A 13,244-nucleotide genomic window follows, 5' to 3' on the forward strand; every position below is an offset into this window, starting at 1 on the left:
CTAAGGTGTGTGTAGCGTGCAGGCCATGCGTCGAAGTACCATGATCTACTCTACATAGGATAGGGCGTTCAACAGTTACTTTGTCAAAGGGAACCAAGAAGAAACAGGCTCATCAACTGAGCGATTGTTTCATCACTTGAGTGATGGGATCGAAGGTCGCCCCTCAGCCTGAGAGCATCTCTACAAGATGCCACTAGGGGGATCTCCTCGGCATAAACGCACCATACTAAGGCAGCTGTGTCGCAAATCCCACTGGAAATCATCGCCATGTCTCTGCCCCTCAGCTGCGGTTGTGTTTTGGGATTCGTTCTCACGTACTGCCGCTCAGCAAGTGATAGATGGACTGCCGTCATCAAGCAGATCCCGCTACTCTACCGAACCTCTTGCCTTCTGTATTAAATCTTTAGTGATTCCCTTCCGAGAACCGAGCTATCCTCGTCGGCAAGAACAAACAAAATAATACTAAATCTTCATATCTCATCTGTCACTCCCGCTTCTCGAAGCAGCTTCTTTTTCTGCTCTGTCTCGTCGGTCCTATCGAAATTCAGGTGTCGGTACTGAGGGTGTGGCATCTTTCCCGGAATAGTTTGGCGCGCACGCAAACCTCACGCATGTACCAACCTGATTGCCAACTCATCGTTGCATGGGCCATGCAGCATAAGGGAGATAAAGTACGATATGTCCCATATAAGCAAGGGGAGGAAAGGTACGCGGACTCTTCAGAACTCAGCCGCGACGCACTCGAAATTACGGTTTGAAGAAGAAAAAGGGTCCCCTAATTTTCCCTCATAAGTCCTTCCTGCAGGTTGATCCAAAAACATCACAATTAATCGAGCCTCAAATGGCTGTTTATCGAGTGGAAATTGGATCTCGTGTCTGTTTACTTTTATCCTCATGCAGTATCACTAGCGAGCCGTCAACTCGAATCGGCATTTGTGTGGAACATCTCCAAAATTTATGGAAATATATCTTTGGGGTTCCTAGGAAACAGTAACTCAAGCGCCCCGCCCTCGATGAGATCATTTTCCTCGCGCTCTTTCCTAGGTAGGCGCCTGTTGTAAAGCGGCTTTCCGACTTAGAGTTCGCTCGATATCCAATCATGTATCGAGTCTGAGGGGTTTATGTCCGACCAAGTGAGGGGGAAGAAACAACACGGTATTGAAATATCGCGGGGCGGGGAACACGCCGTCAGGGTTTTTAACAGGATTGGCTCCAGGTAAGAATAGCAAGTGATCTTTAGAGTATTTTTGCTCCTCCCATTTTTTGGTTAAAGATCGTTTACTCCCTTGCTTTTCAGACCTGTTATGTTTTATTTTTTGTCTTTGCCGCTAGAAGTTGTTTTTTCTATGGGAGGACCAAACTACCTACCTCTTCCCCATTCCCATATTCCAGGACGCATTCTGCAACCTCCCATGAGGTTTTGGATATGAACTTACATCCCGGTTACTGGATACTTACTAGATCATGCAATTGATTCCTTTACGTATTCCAACCGATAGGCTATGTGTTCCTTTGCATATATCTCGACGGATGATATGACTTTCAGGAGAGAGAGGAGCTAGGTGACATGTGAAGCTCCTTGGGTATTTAGAGTAGTTCATTTGGTGCTGTAGGTACGCATGTAGTTGGCATACCCTAAGTACCTACATAGGCAGTGAATCCTTTCTCACGTACGTGCTGCAAATGCACGCACCAACTGACGCTCCCGCATCTACGGTAAAGTACATCTCGCAAGGCGTTTCCCATCGCTGGGGACGTTACCGTAGGTACATACATGTCGTCCATACATTCAATGACTGGGCTCTACTAGTGCTAAACATATCGGCCTGTCGTCTGCACGGACATTGAGTCTCTTTACTTTTGTGCACCGCAGTCCTGGTTCTGCGCGTGCTTGGACATCGATCATACATATATCTCGTACATGAAACAACCGCTGCCTATGGGATTGAAGCTTAGCTACTCGTGTTTCGAGAGGCGGTTGGGTTCCGTTGGGACTGAATACGTGGCAGACCACCGGGAGTGGAATGAGTCTCACTCAACCGGTACTGACGAGGTTAGGTATGCTACTGAATATGTACCTACCCAGTCCCCGCGAGTACCCTTAAAGTATCTCCAACAACGATATCCGGGTTTACTCTGCTAGACCAAGAACCCAAACGGAAAGGGGAGGTACTGTACATACTCTAGAGTACGTATGGGTACATGCTCGAGTAGGTATTTTGGCACTTTATGTCGACAACGTATCTCAAGTCAAGTCACAGTGCTTGGAGCTAGACAGCCCTACATATGATTGCTATGTACTCACGGTACAGCATCCCTCATTGAGGCGTGGCAGTGGACACATAGCGCAGGCGAGCGCCGACTAGCATTCTAAAATTTTGGTGATGATTGGTGAAGCCGTTGACACTTGCGATGTCCAGGTGGAGCAATTGTGCGCAAGAGTAATATCTGGATTACTTGCAACGTGTAGAAAGAGCCTTACTACCTTGTTGGGAGAAATGGTATTATCAAAAGCCTACTACTGTCAGATGACTTGTTCAAAGATCTTAAACGGTTTTATGATATGTCCGCTTTCAGAGCCTTACCTACAGCTACAGATGTGTATTGTATGTAGGCACATACATTTCTCACTCCAAACTTGCTGCTGTAAATTGTCAGCAATTGGGGCCGATTCACCCCGTTATCTGTGTGTTCACAATCTTGGACGTGTGTTGTTTATTCTGCCGGAATTGAAACGTGAAAGGATATATCGATATACAAAAGGGTTCAACCTTGCTTTTGTGATGTTTGATCTCCGATGTGGGAGTTTGATGTTGCGCCCAGATCGATTCGATTCGCTGTCCACAGACTGCCCCAAAAGGGCTACCCCCACATTCTCGTGAGCATGAGCCGCACGAAGAGACGTCTTGGGTCTTGGATGGTTAACCTCATACAGCCAAGCCCTCGCCCGTTAGCGCAATGATCCTTGACCCGGCCTCCCGGAGCCTATTCCTACTCCACATTGCACGAGCCAATAGCCAGCGTCCCCACGGTAAACCAAAAAAGAAACACGATGTCACCGCGCCAACAGCACAGAGCTCTCCAATAAACTCCCGAAAAAAATAATGCTCTACCCGCCATCGCCCTGTCCACCGCCATGGAAGACGACTGGGCTTCTCCGTGGGCAGATGCAGACGATCGAGACCCAACGGAGGTCATCACAATTCTCGATGCCAAAGATGCAAAGGACGCAAGGAGTGCTGGAAGTGCTGGAACGGACATCCCGCAACCCCGGATTCCGAACAGTAATGTAGTGGTGCATGACGACCCATGGAGTACAGAGGAGCCCGAGTTCGGAGACGCTTCGGCATGGGCAACTTCATCCCCTGCTGTTGGTTCCGGTGCGGTCTCGGGGGTGATAAGGGGCTCCGGGCTCCCGGAGTGGGTTGAGCCGGCATCAGTGGGGGTTCCGGAGTTTGTTGTGAAGGGGGCTACGGAAGAAAAGGTAGGGTTACCGAGTACCTCTGGAGATGCTGTTCAGCAACCAGAAGCAAAGAAGAACGGAGACTGGTTTGGGGCTACGGATGAAGCAGACGCGTGGGCTGCTGGCTCTGATTGGGGAGATATAAAGCACGAGGAAGTAAACGAAACCAACACGAGTAGGGAATCAGCGCCAGGAGTCGTTCCAGAGATCAAACCCCTTCCCAGCTCAGATGAATTGATAGGAGACGTTAATGGAGAGGGCTCTGTTTACGTGGACAAGCAGGAAGATAATATCGAGGCTCCGGACAACAAGCAAGTTGAAATTGAGATTGAAACAAGGGGGAAAGAAGAAACAATTGCACCAGACATCGCACCAATCGAGGCCCCATTGACTTCCGAGACGATATCTCTTACAGAGCCAACACCTGAAATTGAGAAAGAGCCCGAAGGAGGGTCAAACATTGGTCAGGAGGAAACAAAATGCGAGGAGGAAGAAGATGATGATGATTTTGGGGACTTTGCCAACGAAGGCGACTTTGAGGACGCCGAAGAAAGCCTAACAAAGGATATTCCCGAGGAGTCCCCCCCTCTACCTCAAACGCCACATTTTAAAGTTGATACTCCATTCAATATCGACACTTCTCTCCTCAGCAAACTGTATCCTATTTTTACAAGCTACCCAGAACCGCCTCCGATCAAAGAAATTATATACGCCACAAATTCGTAAGTATCGCACTCCCCCACACAAAGTTGCCATAATTTTAATTCCCTGCAATCATATAGGCGAAAGGCTTGGTATCGTTTGTCTCAGAGCGGAACCATAAGGAAAGACAAGAGCGGGGATGATGACTATGTCAGAGTCACCTGGGTAGGTTCCAAGATCCAGGAAGACGTCAATAAGATCGTATCGAGATGGATGGCAGAAGATAAAAGCTCCGGGGGAGGCGTGGCTTTAGGAGGCTCCCAGAGATTGGGGGCGATGTTTGGCTGGGGAGAGGGTGTCGAACCGGTCGAAAAGAAGACGTTACCTGTTCAATGGAACACGGTAAACACTCACTCTCGCCATAGTAGTCTTGTTGTTGGTAAAACCACAGGCCAAGGGCTTACGAAACCTCCGTTTGATATATCAACTACAAAGACTTCTCCCGCCGAAAGTCAAACAGCCCCATCTTCTCCCCTTGTAGCGAGTTTTGGGTGGAATAACTTCGATAATTCACAACCAATTATTGAATCTCATCCTAATTCAAGCTCTAACTCGGCCAAAGGGGATGAAAAGTTACCCTCGACACCTTATAGGGCAAGCCTTCATAGTACCCCTTCGAGGATGTCGTCCCAACCGGTAACTCCCAGTAGATCTGTGGTCTCTCATTCGCCCGTTGCAAGTAACCACTCAAGCAAGCCCTCGCATAGCTTGGCGACGACACGACCGTCGAGCCCATCACCTCAAAGTACCCAAAGAACTGCAGAGGCAACTGCAACCACCCCTATTATCCCAGCATCGATGGATAGCCTCTTCTCATCAAATCCAGGGGTTTCGATGTCAGGGGAACAACCAAAGTCAATCTCGGTTCCAGTCCCTAGCACCAGCTTCGATGAATGGGGCGCCTTTGAAAATATTGCGACCACAGTTAAGCTACCGTCTAATATTGAGGCCAATTGCAACTTTGATGAGTGGGGTGCTTTTGAGGATCCGAACAAGGCTGCCGAATCCAAACCTTCCAGTTCGGTTGCAAGGCAAGGCCGAATTTCCTCCCTGCTACAGCCTGTCAGCACCTCCGAGGCGACCAAACTAGCGATAGGCTTGGGCGAAGACAATGGATGGGGCATGCCTGCAGAACCATTACAAATGACTAAAGATACTATTCCTGGTGGATTATCGGGAAAGCTCTCTGCCACTCCAGAGTTAAAGAAGCTGTCCATGTTAGAAGGGCAAGAAATAGATGGTTGGAGCTCTTCGCCTGCCTTTGCCGGTTCATCGATATCCAAGTCGTCGCCGGGCCAAACATTTGCGCAACCTTCCCCCAAACCCCCTGGCGGATCGCAATCCAAACCCCTTGGGGCTTCTGGTTTGAGTTCACAGAATACAGATGATTGGGGATCGTTTGACGCTTTCGAAAGCTCCATGTCAACTAAGTCTTCTGCACCCCCCCTAGGGTCCGCCCATCTCTCCGATGAACCGAGTCGTAAAACTACGGAAGTCTCTGGTCCGAAAACCACTGGTACCGATAACTGGGGATTTGATGCATTCGAGTCTACATTGACGCCCAAGCCAAAAATACACAGCCAAGTATTAGGAAATCCGCCTACGTATGCTATACATAATAGAACCAGCTCAGTCGGAAAGACCCAACCGAAAGCCTTGAAAGTCGATCCTTGGGGCTCCTTCGATGCATTTGAAGTATCAAAGACATCTGAGGTGTCAAAGCCAAAAGCAACAAACAGTCTACCACGTCTAGAGCCAAGATCGAGTGGCAGCGGCAGGATTACCACCACCAGTCACGTTATTCCAGCAATATCTAAGCTAGCTATTAATGATGATGATGACGATGACGATTGGGGCGAGATGGTTCAGTCCCCCGTTGTACCGAAGGGTAGCAACCCCTTCTCGAATGCTCTGCCTAGCCCCCTCAACCCCAGCTCTAGAACGATTTCCCCGGCTCCATTTCAAAACGCGCAGCCACAACCGAAGGCATCCATGGTACCTAGTACACAATCAACCGCATCCATGTTTGATTTTAGCAGCTTTGAGAAACCACCTGCCCCACAAAAGACAAGTAGTAACAACACTGCAAGCAACGGCAACGGTGGGAACGACACGTGGGACCTATCATTCTTCGATGGTTCGGTTTCTACCACTGCTGCCACTCCGGTCAACGTGTCAGCTCCGGCGCCTTTTTCCAACCAGGCTACCACCACCACCACCACTAGCAGTACCGACCTGTGGGATGCTCCGCCGCCTTCGGTCACTGGTCGGCGTGAGAACGCAAAGGAGGCGGAGGAGAATAGACTTGTTTATGGGGTAGTGGACGGCTTACCGGATCTGAGTTATATGCTCCAGTAGTTTCTTTGCGTCTTTAATAAATGAGGGAACGAAAGATGAAGTATGCATGATGATGTCATTGGATGGAGTTTTTTTCTTTCTTCTTACTTTACGTTTCTCTTTCTGATTTTTTTTTTTTTTTGTTAACATTGTAATATGCCTTGTCTGCCTGGTAACGAAGTTATTTGTTTATGAAACCAAAAAAAATGATTGAATAGATTCTGTTTGTTAATCCCGCATACCCCCCAGCCCAGCCCTGCGTTGTTGTAATATGTACCTAATAGTTCATGAAAAAAAAACTTTGTCTGCTACAATCTAAACCGACTCCTACTTTTAATTATTAGCAATCTTGCCCTAGGCCTCCATTGTCCTCGGGACCCTAACTAGTATGATAGGTCTCGAATCGGGATCCCACAGCTTTCCTACCGTCGCCAATCTAATCCCCTCCCCCACCAAACTTCACATAATCACAAGCAGGCAGAAAGAAAGAAAAAACAGTTACTGTTTTTTTTCTCGTCTTCCCGCAACCTACCCATTGACGAGTGTGACCTGCTGGTTCGACGGACGGACGGCAGCCTGCGTCCGTCGTTGACACGACCCCCGATAAAAAGCCGAGTGATGCCCCATGTACACACACACATACACACTCACACGTAGTAATATAAAACCACCATTCACTCCCCCCTCCCCCAGGGCGGGTCCCAATATATAATCCAATCAATTGATGAGCCCCCAATCAATCAAGCAATGACGTAGTTCCACCATTCCGTACAAACCCTAACCCTGCCATGCGAGTGATGGCTTGTGATAGAAGAGAGGTTTGCACTATCCCTTCGTCTGGTGGGTGATTTTTCAGGCCCTGCCCCTACGGGACTGTTTGCTAGAGGGTGATCGGTCAACGGCGCCCTAGCTTTCGTGGGCGTGAGGTTGGTCCTAGATGGATAGCGGGACATACGATAGATACATGGTATTTAGTGTGTTGACTGCGCATGTAGCTAGCTAGATTACTTCCCCAATAGATGTTCTGCCACATAAATTATAAAGCCGCGGGTGCTGGGAACGGACGAGGGGGTGGTATATACAGCGCCCACGCCATTGCACTCTATGACGCGTGGAGCGGTCGTGGTCGATGGGCGGGTGTTTGTTGGAGAGGGGCCGCGCCGGCGGCGAGATGGGGGATGTGCTGCCGGAGGGAATGGGGGGAGGGTGTTTAATTGTGAGGGGTATAATTGATGCTGGCAGTACAATGATGGGGGAGGGGAGGGGGATTGTTTGTTTGGGGGGGAGGGGAGGGAGGAGGGAGGGAGGGAGGGTATATATATCATGATAGATATGCAATGTATGATAGTAATAGTGGCCTCACGAGTGAGGGATAGAGATAGATATAACCCCGAGTTACAAGTATCGATATATCATTATCCAAAATCCCAGACACCCAATGTCTCCCTCCCCCTCGGCCTCTCCACCCCCGTCCCCAACCGCATGCGCCCCGGCCGCCTCCTCCCCCTCCTCCTCCCCCTCCCCCTCCTCACAACCGCACACCCCCTCGTCGCCGTCCCCGCCGGCTCCATCATCTGCGAGACCATCGCCACGTCCCCCACCTACAGCGACGGCCTCGGCCTCGCCAGCTGGATCGTGCGCTTCGGCGCCGCGCCGTGTCTGCAGAGCCGACAAAGGCTCTGTACGCCCGTGGCCAAGTATGGCGCGGCGGGGGCGAGGGTGTGCTCGGAGAGGGAGAAGTACGATTTTGAGTGCGGGGCCTTGGGCAGGACGGTCGGGTGGGTGGTGGAGGCGTGTAGGAGGGTCGTGGGGGGCGTGGAGAGGAGTCAGGGGAGGTATGTGTTTGATAGGGGCGCGGTGAGGGATTCGGCGATTATGGTGTTTTCGGGGTAGTGAGGAGGAAGGGGGGAAGGAGGAAGGAGGGATGGCTGTTTTGGGTGCGTGGGTAATAATTGGGAACGCCAGTTAATATTGGCTGTGGAATGTGACAGACAGACATCGGGCAGGGCCCTTTGGCTTAATGAATTGTAACTTTGTAGATATTTATTTTTTGTTTATTTAGCAACCTAATATTTTACCACATCTCTTTACACAATTCAAAGCTATATACCTACATCCAACACCTCTGGCTTAACCCATTCCCCCCTCCCACCGCCCATCCCCCCATCCCTCACCCGGCCCGCTATCATTTACGAAACCCACCCCACCCCCGCCCACACCACACACCCCACATGGAACGCCACAATCACCCCAGCGGCCTCTGCACATACCCGCCGCTCCACCAGCTCCACACATACCACGCCGGCGCGAGCGCATGGAACAGGGCAAACGACGCGCCGAGCGCCTGCCCCACGTCCGTCTCGCGGATGTGGTAGTGCCGCAGCCAGAAGCACAGCAGGATGTACGGCAGCAGCAGTGTGCAGTACGTGCGCAGGAAGAACGTGCTCGTGGGACCGGTGAGATCGGACCGCCGCGGCCAGAAGAGCCGCGAGAGCGTCATGAAGTTGTAGACGTCGCTGAGCTGGACAAGGAGGGCGAGGGTGTAGAGGAGGCGCATGTGGAAGGGGTTCTGGGGGGTGGTGGGGTCCTAGGGGGGAGGGGGGGGGGGTTAGTGGAGAGAGGGAGAGGGTTTGGGGGGGGGTACCATTGTGGTTGTGGATTGATTAGTGGGGTGGATTGATATCAATTTTAGAGTGCGTTGTTCAGATAGTACTTGTTTGAATAAAGCTATCGATGCCCACCTACCTACTCTGGGGGGCCACAGCCCAATTTATATTCCTTCCTCCCGGCAGCTAGCTACGACGTTCAGCCGTTCCTTTTAAAACACACATGTCAATAATTGCTTTTTTTTTCCCGACTCGCTCAGTACAACCCGGCAGGGATCCGGATTTCCGGCGCGCGAGTGATACCCCATGGTCGACGTCGCAAGTAGAGTAAGCCAGCGCGAAATTACCCGTCGGCGACATTAGTACTAATATTGGGGGGGGGCCGGAATGTTGGTACTGGGGTAAATCATACCACACGGAGTTGGGGGATGCACATTTAGTGATGAGTGATGGGACCGCCAAGTGACTGACTGACTGACTGTACTCATTACGGGTGTGATTCATGGTACCGGGCATCAACCAGAGTCGCCAAATTTCTTGCTTAATGAGCCCCATCCCCACCGGCACATCTCACCCCAAAGTTTTTCTTTCTTCAGTAGGTAGAGTATGTTGCATTAATTAATGGGTGTGCGTATTGTACTGCACTAGGTGGAGCCATGAATCATAGGATATCACTCGCTGTAGCTCAGCCCCAGCCCCTTCCTTCACACGAGATCACTCTCGTTTCTCTCTCCTCTCCTTAATAGACACAAAGCACGATCGAGTGATGGTTCGTGACCTAATCTTCACTTCGAACCCGAACCCGGCCGTTCACAACTTTACTTTTAGACATGGTGCTTTTCACATGGACACTGCTGGCACGGCCGCGAAAAAGCGTCTCTCCTAAAGATATTAAATTCATAATTACAGCTAGCGTTAAACAAACAAACACTACATTGGTATAACCCCCTTTAGACCACCGAACGTTCAAACTCTCATGATTCATGCCCCCCTTTTTTTTTCTTTCCCCCCGCCTCATTAGTAAGTACGTATCAATTGCGCATAACCTTCCGCCTACTTTTGCGTCCGCGCCCGCGCGCAGGCCTACGCTTCAGGCCTCAGCTGCGGGTTCCTGTACAGCCTCGCATACATTCCCAGCGCCTTGATCGTAAACGTAAACTTGTAGTTCGGATACGAGATCATACTGCACCACACCCATTCATTAGCCTTTCTCCCCTTCAAAAAAAAAAAAAAAAAAAAAAAAGGAGCAGCAGAAAGGAAGACAAAAAAACTCACCAACTCTTATTAAACACGCCCTCAATCGCCTCCTGCGCCCACTCCCCATTCCCCCTCTGCCGCGCCATAAGCAGCCTAATCCCCCTCTCGATCGGCCCCACGTCCGGCCACTCGGCATGCATCAACGCAATCACCGCCCACGCCGTATTCACAACCTGGCTGTCGCGGTGCTGCGTATACACGCCCGTCTCACTACTCCTATAACTCTCCCCCCACCCTCCATCCTCGCGCTGCTTGCTCACGAGGAACTCACACGCCCGTCGCACCACCGCCGAGTTCTGGCAGATCTCGCCGACGCTCCTCAGAGCCTCCACGGCAAACATGATCGCATACGTAAAGCAGATGCCCCAGCTGCCGTACCAGCTGCCGTCGTCGCGCTGCGCGCTCTTGATCCACGCCACGGCGCGCCGGATCACGTTGTCGATCTTGGCCGCGCGGTAGCGCGGGTATGTCTTGCGGAAGTACGACAGCCCCATGACCACGGCCGTCGTGCACTCGGGGTACTCGTACTCGATCATGATGCCGCCAAAGACCTCGGCGGCGTTGAGCGCCTCGAGCCACTTGCCGCCTCGCGCGAGCTCGTACGTGCCGAAGCCGCCGTTGGGGTTCTGCATCGTCAGCAGCACGTCGACGGCGTCCTGGAGGCGCTCCACGCCGATGAGCTGCGGCATCCCCGGCACAGACTGCAGCATGAGCACGCTCTTGAGCGCCTCCGCCGTCGTGTCGGAGACCGTGTAGCCCTGCGTGCGCTTCGAGAACGGCCATGCGCCCTTGCGCTGGTGGCGGTACGCCTTGTCGGCCTCCGCCACGTCCGCGCGGATCTGCTGGGTTTCGAGAAACTGCAGCGCCTTGATGAGCATGGCGCGGTACTCGGGCGCCTCGGCGAGATTGCTCTCGTAGATGGCCTGGATGAGGAACGACGTGTCCCAGCACTGCACGCCGTCCGTGCCGTTGACCAGCATCCCCTCGTTCTTGACCCACAGGAAGTCTTTCAGCGTCTCGCGGTGCGCGCGCACCGCGTCCGAGTCCTCGCCTTCGGCGAAGTAGCGCGCAATGAGGTTGAACGGGCTGTTGACGGGGCCGAGGCAGCAGTACTCGGACGCCTCGTCCTCGCGCTTGATGAGCTCGTAGACATGGTCTCTTGCCACCTTCTGCACGACGCCCGGACACAGGTAGGAGCCCCAGACGCCGAGCGCGCCGTTGAGCGCGTCGAGGAGCTTGGTGTGCGGGTGGTAGATGTCGCCCGGGGCGACGGTGTTGCGGTGCTGCGCAAAGTCGATTGACGCATACGGCTGCGTGTAGAGCTCCTCGCGCAGCGAGCGCGTCAGCTCGTTCTCGGGGTGCGAGCGCTTCAGCGAGTACATGTAGCTCATTGCGAGGTAGACGAGGCGGTTGTGGCACCACCAGCGCCAGGGGTGGAAGGGGATCCAGGTTGGGAGGAGCCAGAGCTCCGGCGGGATCGGGTTCATGCCTTCCCATGCGTAGCAGCCGAGGAGCGCGAGCATGAACTTGCCCCAGTGCGGGGAGCCGAGGGCGCCGCCGAGCCTGTGCAGTGTGTTGCGGGCCTTTGTGGCGACCGGGTGGGTGGGGTCCATGCCGAGGATGCGGAGGACGGTGTAGTTGCAGGCGGTGCCGAAGACGGAGGTGTCGCCTTCGATGTGCAGGCCCCAGCCGCCGTCGACGGGGTGGGCGCGCGCGGAGAGGTAGGCTTTTAGTTCGATTTTCCAGGGGTCGGGGATGGGCGTGTTGGTGACGTAGTGGCGATGATGACGGCGGGGATGAGGAACATGGGGCCGCCGTATTCGCAGGCCCATTGGCCTTCGGGCATTTGCAGGTGGGAGAAGAAGGAGAGGCCGTTGCGGGCGGCGTCGAGGGGGAGTGGGCTGGCGGGAGGGATGGGAGGTCCTAGAAATGCATGTAGCAGGTTAGTATGGGGTCAATTCCTAACATTGTGTGGTGGGGAGGGACGTACGGTGGGGAGGCCGAGATGGTACTTGTCGGCCACGGACTGCGGCCAGGCTGCTAGCTCTTTGTCGGTGGTGAGGTAGTGCCATGTCTGCCGGCCATCCTCAGACCTGAGACGCCAGCGTGTGTAGTCTGTCTTTTCGATGGTCGCGGAAACGGGGATTGGAGAGGCCATTGATGAATTAAATTGAGGGGTCGTCCAGTCGTGAGTGTTTTGAGGGAGACGGCAAGATATTTGTAGATGTAGAGCAGGATAGGATGGATGGGTGTGGATGGATTGTTGTTCAGGGGGCACCTCCTTGAGCAAGGGTCAACCAGCCAAGACTGCTGGTTGAGGGATATCCAATACACTGGCCAATTGGGGTCTAGATGCTGATCTGATAAAGATGCTGAAGAAGAAGTTGATATTCCCATGGCCAGTGGATTCTCTTTCAGCTCTGCCTAACAGTGCTGCGCTGCTGTCGCCTTCAGTCACTGCAAGGGGCCTAAAACAACACCTCGCTCTCCCGGCCGCCGCGAGCCCGGTGGGGTCCATCAGGCCATTACCCTCTCGCGTGAGACACGGATGACTGGCATCCGGTGCTCTGGCATTAAGTGAGTGAACTAGATGGGGTGTTGACTGGTGAGGATCCGTTCACTTAATCCTAGAGCCTTGTATATACTCTACTGGCATGCGGTTGGTGGTTGGTGGGAGTGCGGCGGGTGATAGTTCATGAGCCGCTAATTGATCGTTGGCGCGGGATCACGTGGGGTCGTGATCCCTGGCCCTTTAGATTTGGGGGACCAATCGGTAGGCATTCTCAGGCTGTTGGCTCGCTACCAGGGGGTCTGGGTCTATTGCTCTTGATGCTCGAATTGAAGATCATAGTGGTGATGGTTTAAATCTCAAAACTAGC

The 13,244-nt window shown here is 52.8% G+C and overlaps 3 protein-coding genes across 3 annotated transcripts; 1 reads left to right on the plus strand and 2 right to left on the minus strand.

The window, feature by feature from the left end:
- Positions 1–3,136: 3,136 nt before the first annotated feature.
- LAJ45_04732 (uncharacterized protein) lies at positions 3,137–6,523 on the plus strand (the record flags this gene model as incomplete). The annotated part of the gene is made up of 2 exons (XM_046114309.1): positions 3,137–4,185; positions 4,246–6,523. 2 exons carry the CDS (start codon positions 3,137–3,139, stop codon positions 6,521–6,523), a joined length of 3,327 nt encoding a protein of 1,108 aa, XP_045972335.1.
- Positions 6,524–8,747: 2,224 nt separating this feature from the next.
- Positions 8,748–9,149, minus strand: LAJ45_04733 (uncharacterized protein; the record flags this gene model as incomplete). Its single annotated transcript, XM_046114310.1, has 2 exons — positions 8,748–9,089; positions 9,147–9,149. The coding sequence occupies 2 exons, from the start codon at positions 9,147–9,149 to the stop codon at positions 8,748–8,750; spliced, it is 345 nt and encodes a 114-aa protein (XP_045972336.1).
- Positions 9,150–10,191: 1,042 nt separating this feature from the next.
- On the minus strand, positions 10,192–12,523 carry LAJ45_04734 (uncharacterized protein; the record flags this gene model as incomplete). The annotated part of the gene is made up of 4 exons (XM_046114311.1): positions 10,192–10,291; positions 10,384–12,091; positions 12,171–12,288; positions 12,356–12,523. The coding sequence occupies 4 exons, from the start codon at positions 12,521–12,523 to the stop codon at positions 10,192–10,194; spliced, it is 2,094 nt and encodes a 697-aa protein (XP_045972337.1).
- Positions 12,524–13,244: the final 721 nt, after the last annotated feature.

This window comes from Morchella importuna (genome assembly GCF_003444635.1).
Source record: "Morchella importuna strain M04M26 chromosome Unknown Morimp01GS012, whole genome shotgun sequence".
Taxonomy (NCBI): Eukaryota; Fungi; Ascomycota; class Pezizomycetes; order Pezizales; family Morchellaceae; genus Morchella; species Morchella importuna.